The sequence below is a fragment of the Sinocyclocheilus anshuiensis genome, unplaced genomic scaffold (genome assembly GCF_001515605.1).
Source record: "Sinocyclocheilus anshuiensis isolate Anshui unplaced genomic scaffold, SAMN03320099.WGS_v1.1 scaffold1144, whole genome shotgun sequence".
Taxonomy (NCBI): domain Eukaryota; kingdom Metazoa; phylum Chordata; class Actinopteri; order Cypriniformes; family Cyprinidae; genus Sinocyclocheilus; species Sinocyclocheilus anshuiensis.
Genome location: NW_015551101.1, coordinates 542326 through 556929, shown reverse-complemented (window position 1 = coordinate 556929; position 14604 = coordinate 542326). Strand labels below are relative to the sequence as shown.

General features: G+C 33.9%; 2 protein-coding genes across 2 annotated transcripts in view; both read right to left on the bottom strand.

The window, feature by feature from the left end:
• Positions 1–296: 296 nt before the first annotated feature.
• On the bottom strand, positions 297–3286 carry LOC107662761 (lens fiber membrane intrinsic protein-like). Its single transcript, XM_016452840.1, has 5 exons — positions 3139–3286; positions 1994–2186; positions 1748–1897; positions 1503–1637; positions 297–492 (listed from the first exon to the last, which is right to left on the bottom strand). The coding sequence occupies exons 2-5, from the start codon at positions 2166–2168 to the stop codon at positions 434–436; spliced, it is 519 nt and encodes a 172-aa protein (XP_016308326.1). The 5' UTR covers positions 2169–2186; positions 3139–3286; the 3' UTR covers positions 297–433.
• A 9310-nt stretch (positions 3287–12596) lies between these two features.
• The window catches only part of LOC107662767 (roundabout homolog 2-like), a 70748-nt gene continuing 68740 nt past the window's right edge, over positions 12597–14604 (bottom strand). Inside the window, exons 26-27 of the mRNA XM_016452847.1 lie at positions 13070–13209; positions 12597–12692 (exon numbers count right to left, since the gene is read on the bottom strand). Coding sequence (XP_016308333.1) covers positions 12681–12692; positions 13070–13209 — 152 coding nt within the window. The 3' untranslated portion in view covers positions 12597–12680. The remainder of the gene's footprint in view (positions 12693–13069; positions 13210–14604) is intronic.

The following is a 14604-nucleotide window of genomic DNA, read 5'->3' as shown; positions in this document are numbered from 1 at the left end:
TGACATAAATTACATTTAAAATATATATATATTTTTTAATCATACTGATCCCAAACTTTCGTATACTGTATATATTTTGGAAACTGCTTAAATGCATATAAAATTCTACAAGAACTTCAAGAATTATCTAAATTTCACCATAAAATTCATAAAGGCAAGTTTTTCTAAATGTTGTTTTCTTCTATAAACCAAAATATATAGTCTATTTTGGTACCAACCTGATCTGCACATCTTATTAGTTTGTATAGGAAATATACATATAATATACACAAAATTTGTACTGTATTAGTACTGTATTAGTTATTTATTAGTTTGTGTTATGTGATTTTCAAATAAACAATAAATGATAGGTTTAAAATGAAGGGACCAGGGATGACATGATGGTTCACATTCAGACTGAATGGATCAAATAGCAGATCTAAGATGAGAAGCATCAGCGTGACATGGGGCCTCTCGGTTCATACATCCGGTAAGCACACATATAGAAGATCCCTGTAAGAGAAAGACGAGGAATGTTAATAACTACTACATTAGCAACAACTTGACCATGTTGTCATGATGTAACATTTAAAGGGATAGTTCACCCATTCAGAACACCCGTTCATCTTCGGAACACAAATTAAGGTATTTCTGATGAAATGCGAGAGCTTTCAGACCCTGCATAGACAGCAACACAACTGACACATTCAAGGCCCAGAAAGGTAGTAAGGACATTGTTAAAATAGTCCATGTGATATCAGTGGTTCAACCGTAATTTGATGAAGCTACGAGAATACTTTTTGTGTGTAAAGAAAGCAAAAATAGTTACTTTCCAACAATTTCTTCTCTTCACTGTCAGTCTTTGACGCGGGTTCATGATGCATGCGTGTGGTGCTGCTGAAGTAGTAGCCGGCGTTCTGACGTAGAATTGGATGTGCTGTGCCTTGTTTTCAATCAGAGGAATGTACTCGCATGTGTGGTACTCTCATGAAGGCATGTCAAATTCTGACACAGGAGAGAAGATATTGCTGAGTGAAGTTGTTATTTATTCTTTGCCTACAAGAATATTCTCGTAGCTTCTTAAAATTAAGGTTGAACCACTGATGTCAAATGTACTATTTTAACCATGTCCTTACTACCGTTCTGGGCCTTGAACATGGTAGTTGCATTGCTGTCTATGCAGGATCAGAAAGCTCTCAGATTTCATCAAAATATATTAATTTGTTTTCTGAAGATGAACGAAGGTCTTACAGGGTTGGAATGACATGAGGGTGAGAAATTAATGAGATTTTAATTTTTGGGTGAACTATCCCATTAATTAATTTTTTCTGTATTAATGCTTGTTCTTTAAAGGAATGTCCCAGGTTAAATGCTGTGGGATTTTGTTGAGTACCACAGAAAATATTGTCAACTCTTATCTCAGTTTGATAACAATTAACTTTGTGTATATTCATAACAAAATATTCATTTCATGAACATAAACATAAAGTGTACCTGGCATAACACATAAACATAATGTGTACCTGAAAAGAAAGTGAGCACCACAGAAACCCAACCCATTATGTACGACCACGAGAACCGCCAGTTCCCATATCGTTTTCCATAGTAGTTGACTGTCATCCCAGTGTAGACAGCCATAGCCAGCAATACAAAGAAGCCTGGGATGTACAATGCAAATAAACAATGACTTCACATACAGTACAGTCAGTTTAGATATATAAGAATAATTTAGCTTATTAATGTTATTTTTAGGATTGGACATTCTTACATGAAATGAAATAGAGAATTCCCACAGCAAAGGTTTTGTCAAATCCGTTAAAGGAGGAGTAATTGATGAAAGCTATGACACCGATGATGATGCCAAAGAAACAAGCTAAGATGGAAAGGATCATGAAGGCCCAGGTGGCATCCCAATATGCTGTTCAAATAAAACCAGAGATTAGTTGTAATTTTTTTTTTACTTTGTAAAATTTTTCAATGTATGTATTTTATGTCCATGGTGTGACGGTCTCACCGATGCTGTCTGTATGTGTCATGCATTTTTCAGGTACACAGTAGCGCCACAGGCCATGGTGCATGTAACTGCCGGACTTGTGGTACTGCATCCAGTAATCAGTGGCAGTGGAGATCACCAGGAGTATATTTCCCACTCCTGCACTAAACAATCCACCTCCCATAAAGCTGTACATCTTGCACCTACAGACACACTGACAAAACACTGAGTCAATACTAAAATTAATTCAAGATATTTTTCCAAACATACTTTCAATTCAATTCAATTCAAGTTTATTTGTACAGCGCTTTTCACGTAATCAAACAGACGATGAACACTATTAACTAACTATTATATGATGCAATCAAACTTATAGCAAAATGTGGTAGTTCTGTATGTTGTTTCAGGGTTGGCATACTGTATGTAAACATACTTTAATTAGATTAATTAAAAAACTGTAGCAAGTATGATTGTATTAAATGTTATTAAAAATGATTAATTTAATTATAGTATGTATTAGGTTTTGATTTGATATATTTTCAGTTTTCATTTTAATTTTAGTTTAAGTTTCAGCAACTTTGACAGTGCTTTTGTCATTTGTATTAGCTTTAATTTTGATTATTCAAAGTTTTAAAATTATTATTATTTTTTAAACTGTAGCTATTTTAGTTTCAGTCATTTTCTATTTTTAAGTTTTTTTAAGTTTAAGTTTCTTATCGAACATTTATTTTTTATTTCATCTTCATTTTAATTAATGGAAACAACTTTTAGTTTCAGTGAACAACAACAGTGTTTATCATCAGTTTTACCATCATAAAAGGTAGAGCTCAAGTTAAATTGAAATTAAGTTAAAAAAAATTCTGAACAAGCTAAATTCTAAATTCATTATGTTACATTAAGTTGGTTCTTTTTATGTCTTACTAGCTAAATCATTTCTAATGAATGGTTTTTAATGTCTTTTTTTGAATTATCTTGTATAAATAAAGATAAATGAGTTTGTGAACACTATTTTCACACAAATGTACAGAATCTAACCCCATCACATCAGCTGCGACTAGACGAACATGATTGATGGCCTAAAATCACCTTTTGTAAAGTGTGAAGGGATTTAAAAACTCAATTCACAACAACAAATCAACATACAATATGAAAAAAAAAAAACCTACCTCTTTTCCCCCCAAAAATGTTATCAGACTGAATAGTGTGAAGCTCAATTATGCCAAGGCAGGCAGATTTCCATGAGCTATTTGCAGTTATTTTTTGTGAGGGCACAGGAGCTGGGTGGAGAGCGGAGACCAACAATAGAGCTGTCAGCCAATCAGAGAGGCCACATGAGTGCTTAAGAGAATCTGCTGAAAATACAAAACTATTTAGCACTAGTTTCACTAATACTGATGACAAAGTACTTTCAACTGACAATATAGAAACATCATAGAAAAGTTGACAACAAAATGACAAGCAGTTTTTCAGGAAATTGTCAAAACATTTCTAATTCTTGTTTTTCATTATAATATTTGTGGTATTTTTTCTTTCTTTCTGTTAATTCAAGGAGACATTTCAATCATTTATATACTTTTTTATTTACCCAATCCATTCACTTTACTACATTTCTACTGCTGGGCATTTATTTCAAAAGCTTCTTTTTAGTGGAGTATTAAACTGTCTCCCGAAAGATTAAGAATCCATTAAGTGAACATTGTGTCTCCCCTGAAAGCTCCATGTCTACTTAGACATTAGATGCCACCTAGAGCCTTCACATTAAAGTAATGCAATAGATTGAAAATAGAAAGTAATGAACAGATAATCTCATCTGAGGCTCATCTGCCCACAGGAACTAATAAAACATCAATCCTCTTCAGGACATTGAACATAATAGCAGCTGGAACTTTGTAAATGTGAATGATTAAGATATTTTCCAGGAGAGTTGGTGAAGGTTTGGCTATGTTTATCTTTGGATTTGTTAAAGGATTAGAGAGCCATATGATGAAAGTGGTGCTGTTACAGTAAAAAGCAGCTTTTGGGGTTAAAATAGTTGACGAGGATGTGTGCATTTTACAACCAGCAGAGGGAGACTTTTTACCATAAATAGGATAAACAGAGAGAAAGCAGCACTTTCACATTCTTTCTATGTACATCCATGGCCAAGTGGCAGAGGGAATATGAGGATATTTGATCTGTCTTTATCCGTGGTTCCTCGCCTGTCCTGTCAACAGCATCTGTCTGCTCTGGTAATTGATAGTAGTGCTTGTAGTACTCTAAATAGTCACCCATCATACTGCTATACTCTTCATAGTGTCTCTGTAAGGGATGTACTTCTGTGTTTTCTGTCTTCAAGCAATTCTGTCCTGCAATATGTACATATAAAAACATTTTTTGGCTCAGTCTGGTATGCAAAAGTTATGGCGTAAGTTCCACTGAGGCCTGCACCATATTCAACATACTGCCAGTGTTGGGGAGTAACTAGTTACATGTAACAGTCTTATGTAATTTAATTACAAAATAAATGTAACTGTGATCCATTATAGTTACTGAGAAAAATATTAACGATTACAAAGGGGGTTACATCTGAATATTTTCTGTAAAAAGCCAGGATATGTTGAATAAGATTCAGTTGTTGCTTTGCCTGTTTTTGATGTGCACAATGCCTCCTGCCATTTAAAGGCCATTTAGTAAAGCAATGCTATTCTGATGCTTTTGATTGGTATTCTTGGTTGAATGTTCAGTGCACCACTTCTGCCAATTACATCAATCCACACTGGCAATGAAAGCTTTAGGCTACAACCTGTCTGAGAGTTGATTAACTGATTAAGAGTTAACATTGGCTAGAAATTTAGAAACGTAATCAAAAATGTAATAAAATGTAATCATTTATATTACTTTAATAAAGTAACTGAAACAGTAACCTTCCCAACACTGCATACTGCTTATACTAAATAGGTCTACAGCATTTCTGAGACTAGTAAAGGCCTGAGACTATTATATGCTGCAGGGATGACATTTTTGGTGGCCAAAACCTGGAAACTAATTAATATTTTAGCACATCCAGTTCCACCGTCCCAAAGTCAGTGGGTTTTTGTTAATGGGTTTTTGGTTAAATGCATGCAATAAGGTCTGTGGTTATCAAGATGAACTAAATGTTTAAGAATCTTTATGATCAATGACCATTTCCAGGTTTTGGCCTGCTTTTGTTGGTCACAGGGCTTATTTTCTGCAGTAATCCAAAAGCCAGTGGAAAATTCCTGTTGGGTTGTTTTGTAAAGGGAAGCTGGGTGATGCTAACTTGGAGTGGAACTACAAAAAACATTCATCACTGAATGTTACGCTTAAAAAATATATTTGTTATGGTGGATTTAAAATTCTAGTATAGGAATCCTCCATCCTCCAATCATCCATCCAATATGAAACAGCAATGAATGACCTCTATTTGAAGGGCATTCACACAAAACCTATTTTGGTATTCCACTGTTTCATTTTTTCTGCACATGCACATGAGTAACTCAAAGTATACTTGCTTTTCTGCATTCTGCTCTGTTTCATGAACAATTATCATTACGTAATTTTCGACCCATAAAAGCAGAGCATATGCAACTGATGTAATGTTAAAAATTAACACTGTGTCAAATTAAAATCAAGATTAACATTTAAATATGTGTCTGCAGACATTGTGTTTGTTTCCTTTCCTGCAATGTTTTTAAATGCAACAATGAATGAGACATAGTTATTATATTTGAACAAATTAATAAATAATTCCCTATATATATATATATATATATATATGTATATATGTGTGTGTGTGTGTGTTTATTTAATATAATGAGCCTATATATATATATATATATATATATATATATGTGTGTGTGTGTGTGTTTATTTAATATAATGAGGGTAAGTCCTTTTTTTGCACTATGTCTGGCTTGAAATGGACAGGATGGTTATTAGGCCTCTTTAAATACTCTGTTTATTACTTACTTTGTCTCCATTTTTTTTTGTATATTAAGATCCCATGCAATGTTATTGTACTTTATACATTGTTTTTTCCTGTTTTATTTTGTTCTTTGTTTAATAAAATCATACTTTTTTGTTAACATAAGGAAAGCTACATTTTATGTACCTCGTCAAAAAAAGTGCATGTTTTGTTGACTATATGACTAGTTATAACAAGCAAATAAAAAAACTTCACTAATTGAACAATTACAGCTTCAAAGAAATGGCAGAAAAAAATAGCTTTTTGATTAATGATTTGTGGAGACAGAAACTAGATTCATGGGGTCCAAGAGAGAAAACAGCTTGTATAATTGAAGAGTTTGTGATGCAGTATTAACTCACTCCTCAATTATACAAGCTTCATTTTCTCTGTACCCAGGGGTGAAATTGTACAAGGCGGATGCCCTCAGCATAGCAAGTAATGCATCATGACCTCATCCTCTGCGTCATAGGCGCTGGTTTTGGAATGACGCAACAATGGCTAAATGATCACAGTCTCTGTAATCCTCCTGTGCCTGTCTGAATGGCTTCTGAGGTGCTAAAAGCTGATTTTGGGACACGCGCTTCATTTCAGAGTGCTGAGGGAACCGTGGCAAACAACGCAGTGTGGCGGATTCATTAGGCTGTGGATCTGTGCTGCTGGCTAGCTAATTGGCTAATTAGATTTGTGCTCGTCTAAATCCATTTTACAACTGAAACAATGGCTTCAAGCAATTGAGTTTCCAATCTTCTCCCAGTGCTTTTTTTAAGAGTGCAAAAATGAGCTCAAACACTGAATACGCAAGTAGTGAAATAAGGCCTCAATTTGAGAAGACTTCTGAAATACACCTGTTGAAAAACGACTTAAACCAGCCTGAATTGTTTTTCTGGTCTCCTAGCCTGGTCAAGATGTTATATTTGCTGGTTTTAGAGAGATTTGAGCCATGCTAAACCTGTCAAACAACATCTTAGCCAGCTAGAACCAGCTTTAACTAGGTAAAACCGGCTTGGGCTGGTTTGCTATGTTTTTCTCAAACTCTCTATTTTGCGATCACGACTATCACGACTATTCATGACAACAGACTTTGAGGTCTTGAGTGTGAGACTTGTTGCTGTGTCCTGACCATCTGGTTTGAACTCACTCGACTCAGATCTTGACCAGTCATGTCCACACCATATGTATATAGGGTGCAAAAACATTGATCTAGGTGAAGACAGATTCTCATGGTTTCTTGTTTTTAATCACTCATCCACATTGTTAGGGGTTTTTGGAGCTGTTTCTGAAGTTCTGGTAATTAACGAATATTTACTGTAAAAAGTACTATATCTGAATGAACTAAAACTCTTCTCTTTAGGTTTAACAGTATGTTAACATAATATTTTAAAGATAATCTTTTAATAATTTGTTTTAGTACAATAATAATATAAATTCTAAACTATTAAATAAAATAATAAAATTATTATAAATAAATATTTTAAAACATTTAAATATATTATACATTATTTACTTACAACAAAGAATATGCCTTTATATATTTTATAAATGCTATATCATGCTTATTGTAATTATTTTAAACAATATTAAAGAGTCTGTATATGCATAAAAATATTCAAATGGTGTTGAATTTATGTCATCATATTCAAGCTTTCAGCCTAATCAAGAACAGATTTTACTTTCAGAGCCAGAATTGTACAATTATTAAATATTACTTCTGCCTGTGATTGGAACTGTATTTTCAGATTCACATTTGAATGAAAATCAAAAGTAACAGTCATTTGCATCTCATATAGTGATGCAAGTTCACTACACATTCTAGAGCACATTTCCCCATATTTACAAATGTGTGAAATAATGCATTCTGTCAGTCATTTCTCCTCATTAGACAATGATCCAGCACAGGCCTTGCTGCAGCTCAGTTAATCCACATTAATTAAAATAGGAAATCATTCACAGTTAGAGCCAACCAGCTCCTCTCCGGTTCAGTTTGTCAATGTGGAATGAAAATTACAATATAAAACTCTAATCCACTGCACTCATAAACAGTGTGGACGAAGAACACAAATCAAGTAAAGTAAAGAGGCCCTCATGAAATATCAGGGCAGTAATAGTACCATACTCATTTTAAATTATACTTGAGTAAAAGTACAAAAGTGCTTACTTTTCATGTACTTAAGTATTAAAGGTAAAATTACAGATCAGTGGATCAGTTCATTGTTTTATTTTGCAATTTTCTTAATTCTCCATTCTACTGTTCAAATGACCTACAGTATAGGGAAAGAGGGGTCTATAATAAAGCTTAAAGTTAAACCTCAGTCTAACAATACTGAATTATGAATTATAAGCCTATTGTGGGTCATAAATTAGCCAAGGAAGTTAATCAGATCATACAAGTCAAATTGACTGACTTTGATGGAACTTCTTGTGTGTCCTGCCAACTATGGTGAAGAACTAAAGTCAACTGTTTTGATGACATTGTTGATTTACACTGAAGACATTCACTCTTTTTCCTAAATACATGTTATTGAACTTATTGTAACAATTCATCCATATGAAAGCAGCTTTTGCCATGGGCTAAAAAAGGTAACTGCATTTTACCTTACAATTCAGACCTTTTCTTCCTCAAAATTCGGAGATATAAACTTGCATTTCTAAGAAGAACATTCGGAATTGTGTAATATAAACTCAGAATTACGAGAAAAAGGTCAGAATTCTTCAAATTTTTTCTTCTTCTTTGCAATTCTGAGTTTATATCTATACATTTTGAATTTTTCCCCCTCAGAATTTTCATTTTCTGATAAATATTGACAATTACCTTTTTTATTCCTGGGTGGAAATGGGCTTCCATACATCCTGAAAATTGCTAACATGCTCAAAAAATGATAATATGGCACTGGAGACTCTAACAGTACAACACGAAGCTGCCTCCATGGACCATGACAATATAGGCCTTGTATGATATAATCGAATAAAAAAAAAAAAGTAAATTAAAATCGCTAAAATCTATTTAGAAAAATCAAACAACAACAACCTCGATTTTAAGTCTCTTCCACAAACTCTCAAATGTGGGATCCGGTTGCTATACAGTCTGAACAAAATGCTTGTCCTACCAAAAACTCATCCAGCAAAGTTGCTTGTATTAATCCACAGACTACCTTCATCAATCCTGAGTGCTGCATTAATGGAGCTTTACTCCCCACCAATCAATGCAGATATTTTAAATGTCTGCTGTCCCAAAGAACCACTGGGATGTGCTTTGAGATATCATCAAAAATCTCTCTTAACACACATGATACCATATGAAATGAGTGTTGGGGACAGGACTGACCCATATTTAACTGAAATACCCAGCATTACCCACACGTATCCCAGCAACGGCCCGTCCACACTAGCATACATTTTCAAATGTTAATTTTTCTTGTTTAAACCCAGAGGGGCCCACAGGGTTTTAAATACACAACATGTAAGTTAATTAAGCCTGTGCCTGTTTGCTGCCTACTCTGTGTGATTTCAAATGTGACTAGACTGCACGAGGTGAGTGGGGTTATATTCAGAACCAATGCAGAGGTCAGAAAGTGTTTGTTAAAATTTCAAAATGATCTCCTGAGAAGAAGGTCTCAGGTGAGACACACTCACATTCACCTCTGGTTCACATCTTTCTTGCCTTATTTCTGCGCTTGTTTCTACTGAAAATGCAAATTTCTGCTTTGCAGCTGTGTTGATGCTCTTGCACTGATGCTGTTTAGACACAAATAAGTTTTGTCCTTAAAGCTACATTTTGGCAACTGCAACACCAAAATAACAGTCTTTCGGGGTTCTAATTATTTCTGCAGCTGTTAAGCCATTTCAGGGAGTAAATTCAATTTATGAAGAGAGGAATTCAATCAGTGGCTTGTAGAATTTGCATCTAAATAAAAGATGTAGGCATTTGTAAATAGTAATTTCAGATGGTCAGGTGAGGCTCTCTGCACTGGGCTAGATCAGTCCATTTTGATTTAATGAGAGATAAATGAAGATAATTAAGCAGTATCCGAGCAAGAGTGCTGTTGTTTATCCAGTTCAATATACAAGAAACAACTTACATTTTAGACACAATATTGATAATCCGGAATGCTGAATCCCTGACAATTTTCAAGCGACAGCTGAAAACCCATCTCTTTCGAAGCTACTTGACTTCATCATAAAAAAAAAAATTCTCTCTCTTGATTTATTCCTTCTCTTTCTAGCTTGTACTTATTTGAACAATGTCTAAGAACTTGGTATTACAACCACTTCCTGTGTCTGTTTGCCTCTTTAAGAAGAATCGCTTTATGTATCCCCCAATTGTAAGTCGCTTTGGATAAAAGCGTCTGCTAAATGTAAATGTAAATGTAAATGTAAATGTAATTACTTTGTAATTTTTCGTCTCTGAGGAAAACCTGCGTTGTTTCGTTCCAGAATGAATCACTGCGTGAGTTGATTCAATGACTTGTTCATAAAAATTTATTGTAAGTCGCTTTGGATAAAAGCGTCTGCTAAATGACTAAATGTAAATGTAAATGTAATTACTTTGTAATTTTTCGTCTCTGAGGAAAACCTGCGTTGTTTTGTTCCAGAATGAATCACTGCGTGAGTTGATTCAATGACTTGTTCATAAAAATTCGCTGCATTCGGAACAGTATCGGATACTATTTTAATATATCTTTCAATTGCATGAAAGAACGACTGAATGACTCACTTGTTTCGTTTATGAATAAATCGGTGCTTTTGAACAAACTGGTTGAAAGAACGATTCATGACACACTCAAAAAGACAGTCGCTTGTCGCCACCTACTGGCATATGGTAAACTTGAAATACATCCATTGCATGATTACCTAGGGCCTAGGCCTACTTCATTTCAATCCAATCAGCTTTATGCGGCGAATTCACATACTTAAAACATGAACAGACATAATCCGATATGAAATTAGTGAATTTTCGATATTTCAGTATGAATCAATGTGAAATTCACAATCACTTACATTACTATTGAGTGTTGGATTCCTCATGCTTTTCTCCCGCGAAATTTTGCCAAGCAAACGTGATTTGTGACGAATTTTAATACACAGTCATGAATGGAGATTTACATGATGCATTTTCATGAATTCCATACCCAAGTGCACAGTTATTGACAAAATAATACAGGAAGAAATCCATATCAGTAACAGGACTGTAAAACAAGTCTTAGAACATGAGTTTTATTGTGTTTTGTATGCAATCCGAACAAGTAAAACTGCATATGATTGATGCATTAGTGGAAAACAGTCTGACATGGCGTGAATCATTCTCCAAGAGAAAAGAAAAACCTTTCAGTGAGCACAGGATAGTAAGGAGACATTCATAGTGTGGATTTACAACAAGAAACATTTGGTATTCTATAGGCTTACTAATGTATCATTGGATGGTTTGTTCACATAGACTGTGCCTGATAATATCTGCTATATTTTTCACAAAAATGTTGAAACACCTTTTTATTACATGTAGACATTGAGGCGTACATGTATGCGCCAGATACATTCAAACATCATGTTCATCTTTTTTTTAAACATTTTTAGACAATTTTTTTAAACATTTGATTTTCTTTTTAAACTAATAAATACAATAAATAATAATAATAAATAATAAAATAGCACACCTTCCGGCATGCCTTTTTCCTCACACAAAAACATTGTAAAAATATATACACAGAGGTAGGACAACAATGGATCATTTAAAAAAACTTTTCTAAAAAAATACCTAGACAAAATTGACGAACAAAAAAACAGAGGTGAAGGACCAGAGCGTGGAGGCATATACACTGCATGGCGTATGTTGCATGTAGAGTGGTGAACAACAGGACAACTTCCTCTCCTCATATCATGTTCTGAAAATAAACGAGCCCAAAATGACATAAAATCATCATTTTGTTGCCAAGCAATCTAGTTGTGGCACATTAAAGCAGTAACATGCAGTAATTGAGATTACATGTTACATTTTCATGAATTCCAAACCCAAGTGCACAGTTATTGACAAAATAATAGACAAAAAAATCCATATCAGTAACAGTACTGTAAAACAAGTCTTAGAACATGAGTTTTATTGTGTTTTGTATGCAATCCGAACAAGTAAAACTGCATATGATTGATGCATTAGTGGAAAACAGTCTGACATGGCGTGAATCATTCTCCAAGAGAAAAGAAAAACCTTTCAGTGAGCACAGGATAGTAAGGAGACATTCATAGTGTGGATTTACAACAAGAAACATTTGGTATTCTATAGGCTTACTAATGTATCATTGGATGGTTTGTTCACATAGACTGTGCCTGATAATATCTGCTATATTTTTCACAAAAATGTTGAAACACCTTTTTATTACATGTAGACATTGAGGCGTACATGTATGCGCCAGATACATTCAAACATCATGTTCATCTTTTTTTTAAACATTTTTAGACAATTTTTTTAAACATTTGATTTTCTTTTTAAACTAATAAATACAATAAATAATAATAATAAATAATAAAATAGCACACCTTCCGGCATGCCTTTTTCCTCACACAAAAACATTGTAAAAATATATACACAGAGGTAGGACAACAATGGATCATTTAAAAAAACTTTTCTAAAAAAATACCTAGACAAAAATGACGAACAAAAAAACAGAGGTGAAGGACCAGAGCGTGGAGGCATATACACTGCATGGCGTATGTTGCATGTAGAGTGGTGAACAACAGGACAACTTCCTCTCCTCATATCATGTTCTGAAAATAAACAAGCCCAAAATGACATAAAATCATCATTTTGTTGCCAAGCAATCTAGTTCTGGCACATTAAAGCAGTAACATGCAGTAATATTCTACCTAGCTCTAACCAACAAACATATTAGTTGTATTTTTAATATTCATTGGAATACCAATACCATGGAGACCACATGAGACAACATAGTTCTTTAAAAAATTGGAAATGTAATAATTTGCCTGATTCATTTAGTGTGCTTCCAGCTCTGCACGCTCAGTGTCCTGGAGCTTATCGATTGTTAATTTACTGCAATGCTCCAAGGCCCCACGCGTGGCCAGTGACTAATGAACATATTCAGACCATGTGCGACCAGAAGAGATCCCACACAAACTCATCTAACCTCATTTCTCCTCCTTCCTGCCCCCAAGGAACGCGAGGTTGCGGAGGATTGAGAGGCAGAGCTTCTGGAGAGGGAACAGTGGCTGGACATCTGACCGCTGGACAGCAGGTTTGCTTTGAAATACTGGATTAAATCTTCATCTGTGCAGTGAAATATACAACAGTCAAATATACAGCGAGAAACAAAAAACAAAAACACAGTGTTGGGTGTTAAGTAAGTGTTAATAAGTAATTAGTTACTGTAATTTAATTACTTTTCCCTTGAAAAAGTAAAGTAAGGCATTACTCTTATTTTTTCTGTAATTTAATTACAGTTACTTCTTATGTAATTGAACTTAATACTGTGCATAGACTGAAGAACATTTATATACAATGCAATAGTGGATTTAACATCGAAATTTAAAGTCTAACCTTAAAATGCATGCTTTTTATGTACCCTTCTCACTTTAAATACTTTGGTGAGTTAATGAGAATATTGGTAACACTTTAGTGTCCAATTCTCACTATTAACTAGTTGGTTATTAGCATGAATATTACTGGGATATTGGCTGTTTATTATTACTTAAAAAGCACATATTAATGTCTTATTCTGCAATACCTTATTCTAAATCCTTAATCCTACCCAATTCCTTCTTAAACTTAACAACTACTTTACTAAGTATTAATAAGCAGTAATTTGGAGTATATTGAGGCAAAAGTCATAGTAATAGTAAGAATTGGACCCTAATCTAAAGTGTGACCAGAATAATGTCTGCTATTTATTTGAAAGAATGAAAAGAACCGTTTCATGTCTATCCTTGAATCATTAACTTGTTTCGAGATTGATATAGGATTTAGAAAGTAATTAGTAACAAGTAATGAAATACTTTTTGGAGAGAGTAATTTGTACAGTAATCTAATTACACTGTTGAAGATGTAATTACTGTAGTAACTAGCAATTAATTACCTTTTTAGAGTAACTTACCCAACACTGATGAAGAATATGCTACACTGCCTGCCCATGTGTGGTTCAATGGCTAATGCTGTGGGTGGTTGCCAGGTTGTTTCAAGGTGTTCTAAGTGATTTTTACTAGGGAGTTTAGGTGCAGATATTTTTGTTGATATCAATCACAACTACATTTTATAAGGAAGATGAGAGTGGTGCAAAACTTGCAGTCACGATACTAGTGTGTTACTATGGATGATGCTGTGGATGGCTGCCAGGGCATTGCTAAAGTGTTCAGTGTCACACTAGTCCAATGTCAAGAAAGCCCAGAGATGTTAATTTGCATGTTCTCTAAAAGTTTTGATTTGTAATTACATAAATGTCCTGGATCTAGATTTATATTTAACACTTATTTAAAACATTACTAATTTATACTTTTTATATTTAACACTTATAATTTAGGTTTAACATTTATATTTTATTTGTAACATTTATATTTGTTTTTATACTTAAGATTTACATTTAAATTTAAATAGAAGATTTAATATAAAAATAAATATCAAACTTAATGTTTCAGGTACTGTTTTAACACAAATGCATTCTTGTTTAAA

Bases quoted from the DNA above. Each gene is read 5' to 3' on its own strand.
- LOC107662761 (XM_016452840.1), bottom strand. From the start codon at position 2,168: ATGTACAGCTTTATGGGAGGTGGATTGTTTAGTGCAGGAGTGGGAAAT. The intron at 1,898-1,993 runs GTGAGACCGTCA...TTATTTGAACAG, and splicing joins GACACATACAGACAGCATCG to CATATTGGGATGCCACCTGG. The intron at 1,638-1,747 runs GTAAGAATGTCC...TGTACATCCCAG, and splicing joins AATTCTCTATTTCATTTCAT to GCTTCTTTGTATTGCTGGCT.